Consider the following 2,126-nt stretch of genomic DNA (forward strand, 5'->3'; position numbering starts at 1 on the left):
GAAAGCAATCATGGAAAAATTAACCCTAAAAACACCGAGATATCCAAAGAACCATGGAAAAATTAACCCTAAAAACACCGAGATATCCAAAGAACCACTTGAAGCACTGTACATTTCACCCCATTTCGGGAAATAATAAATAAACTGGATTTTTTTGGGAATTAAACAATCACTAAATCATTATTTGGGCAGTTTTGCCCATTCCTCAGCAATGAAAACATAAACCTCAAACCGGCCATCAATTTTTTAGTTATAAATCCAGCAGTACTTTAATTAATGCCACGTGTCAAGTTTCAAAACGTTAGATCTCGAGATCCGTGCCTATAAATAAATGGTGCAATAAATTGCCATAAAATCCATCCTTGTAACTTCATAGATTCACCATATTCAACCATGGAAGCGGCTTCTCTTTGTTCCTCCTCCTCTTTCTTCCCTTCTCTCCTTCCTCCGACAACATTTCCCCGCTCGTGGCATGAAAAACGGTCTAGAGACGGTCCGATCTACACGGCCAGAGGAGACTCTCGACGGTGGGATCACGGTGGACAATTGGTTGACGAGAACTTGATCGTGTTGAGGAAACGGATCCATGACATGAAGATCGTCGAGAGAAACTACGAGCCTCCGTCGGATTGGATGGAGTGGGAGAAGCCGTATTATACGTCTTACAACGAGTGCGTTTGTCGAATCATGGGGCTCTTGCAATCGTGTTTGATGAATACCAAGCCTAGCTCGGCTCTTGGGATTTTAGCATTGCTCACGATGTGCTTGCAAGGATCTGTAATCATGGTTGTAGTGCACTTGGTTATAGCTGCCAAAGGAGTATTGTCTACCATCAATCTCCATTGACATTGTTGAATTTTAGTTTAGGGACTATTGTGGACCTAAAAAAGGTTCGATGACTAAAATGGAAGATATTAACAAGTTCAAGGACTAAAAATTATTTGATCCCTTTAGCTTATCTTGGAATGGGCTTATATTTTTTGTTTGTTTGATCTTAGTCACAAAGCTTTGTAATGCCGGGAAAAAATGTAGATATTGAAATTTAAAATTAAATTTTAACTGATATTGTGGTTTAATAATATTTATTTGTTAACATTCATAAAAAAACCAATAATTTTGTTGGTTTAAAATTTTAATACTTATGTGTCCATTATTTCCACATGATATAGTCCAACAAACTCTCTTCAATATGTCCATTATCATATTCGGGAAGCTGAAAGAAGACCTAGGGGCTGTTTGTTTACCTCTTAATGGAACCATTCAGCGTTGAATGCTGAACCGTTCAGCATTCAACGCGTTTGTTTCGCACCTCTGAATGATTCAGTGCTGACTGATTCAGTAAAACAGTGCTAAATGATTCAGCACAGAAGTACATTTTGAATGATTCAGAGCCAGTAAACAAACAACATGTCACATTCAGAGCTAATTCATCCAGAGCCTCTGAATCATTCAGCATTTGAATCATTCAACACTTAATCATTCTGATGTAAACAAACAACCCCAGTGTTTCATCCAAGTAGACTTACCATTTGTTTTTGTTTTTTCAATTTTTGTTCACTTAACTATTTAAATATTATACGTATTAATCACTAGTCAACTAACAATTTTGACTATTTTAACTAAATATTAAAATGTCATACTCTAAAAAAAATACCAAAATGATCCTTTATCAAACATTAAAGGCTACTTTTGTCACCATGCCAATTAATAATATAATTGTTTTATTAACAATGAGTTGTCAGACATTAAGGGTTCGTTTGATTTAAGAAAATATAAGCTATTTTCATTTTCTTAAAAAATATAAAACATTAAAGAAAACATGTTTGGTGGTAAAATTAGAAATCGATTTCTAAAAAATGAAAACAAAAATAAATGAAAATAAAAAAACATAGAAAATATGTTTTCAGCATTTTCATTAAAACTATTTTGGAAATTTGAAAAATAGAAAAATACAAAATCTAGATTTTAAACTTAATTTAGGCATGTTCAAATCCTTTTAACAATAAGTTTTTGATTTAATGGTATCTAAAACTCTCAAGCTTTTGGAAAAAAAAATCAAAATCAATATGGTCCCTAAACTCTTTTTTACACTCAATGTGGTACTTAAACTATTTTTTTAGTAATTT

At 33.4% G+C, this 2,126-nt stretch overlaps 1 protein-coding gene across 1 annotated transcript; it reads left to right on the forward strand.

The window, feature by feature from the left end:
• Positions 1-393: 393 nt before the first annotated feature.
• Positions 394-846, forward strand: LOC120151238. The gene has a single exon (XM_039163755.1). It carries the CDS (start codon positions 394-396, stop codon positions 844-846), a length of 453 nt encoding a protein of 150 aa, XP_039019686.1.
• Positions 847-2,126: the final 1,280 nt, after the last annotated feature.

This window comes from Hibiscus syriacus, unplaced genomic scaffold (genome assembly GCF_006381635.1).
Source record: "Hibiscus syriacus cultivar Baekdansim isolate YM2019G1 unplaced genomic scaffold, ASM638163v2 tig00002799_pilon, whole genome shotgun sequence".
Classification (NCBI taxonomy): Eukaryota; Viridiplantae; Streptophyta; class Magnoliopsida; order Malvales; family Malvaceae; genus Hibiscus; species Hibiscus syriacus.

What these genes read in the sequence shown, in the direction of transcription:
- LOC120151238 (XM_039163755.1), top strand. Translation starts at nt 394, where the DNA reads ATGGAAGCGGCTTCTCTTTGTTCCTCCTCCTCTTTCTTCCCTTCTCTC.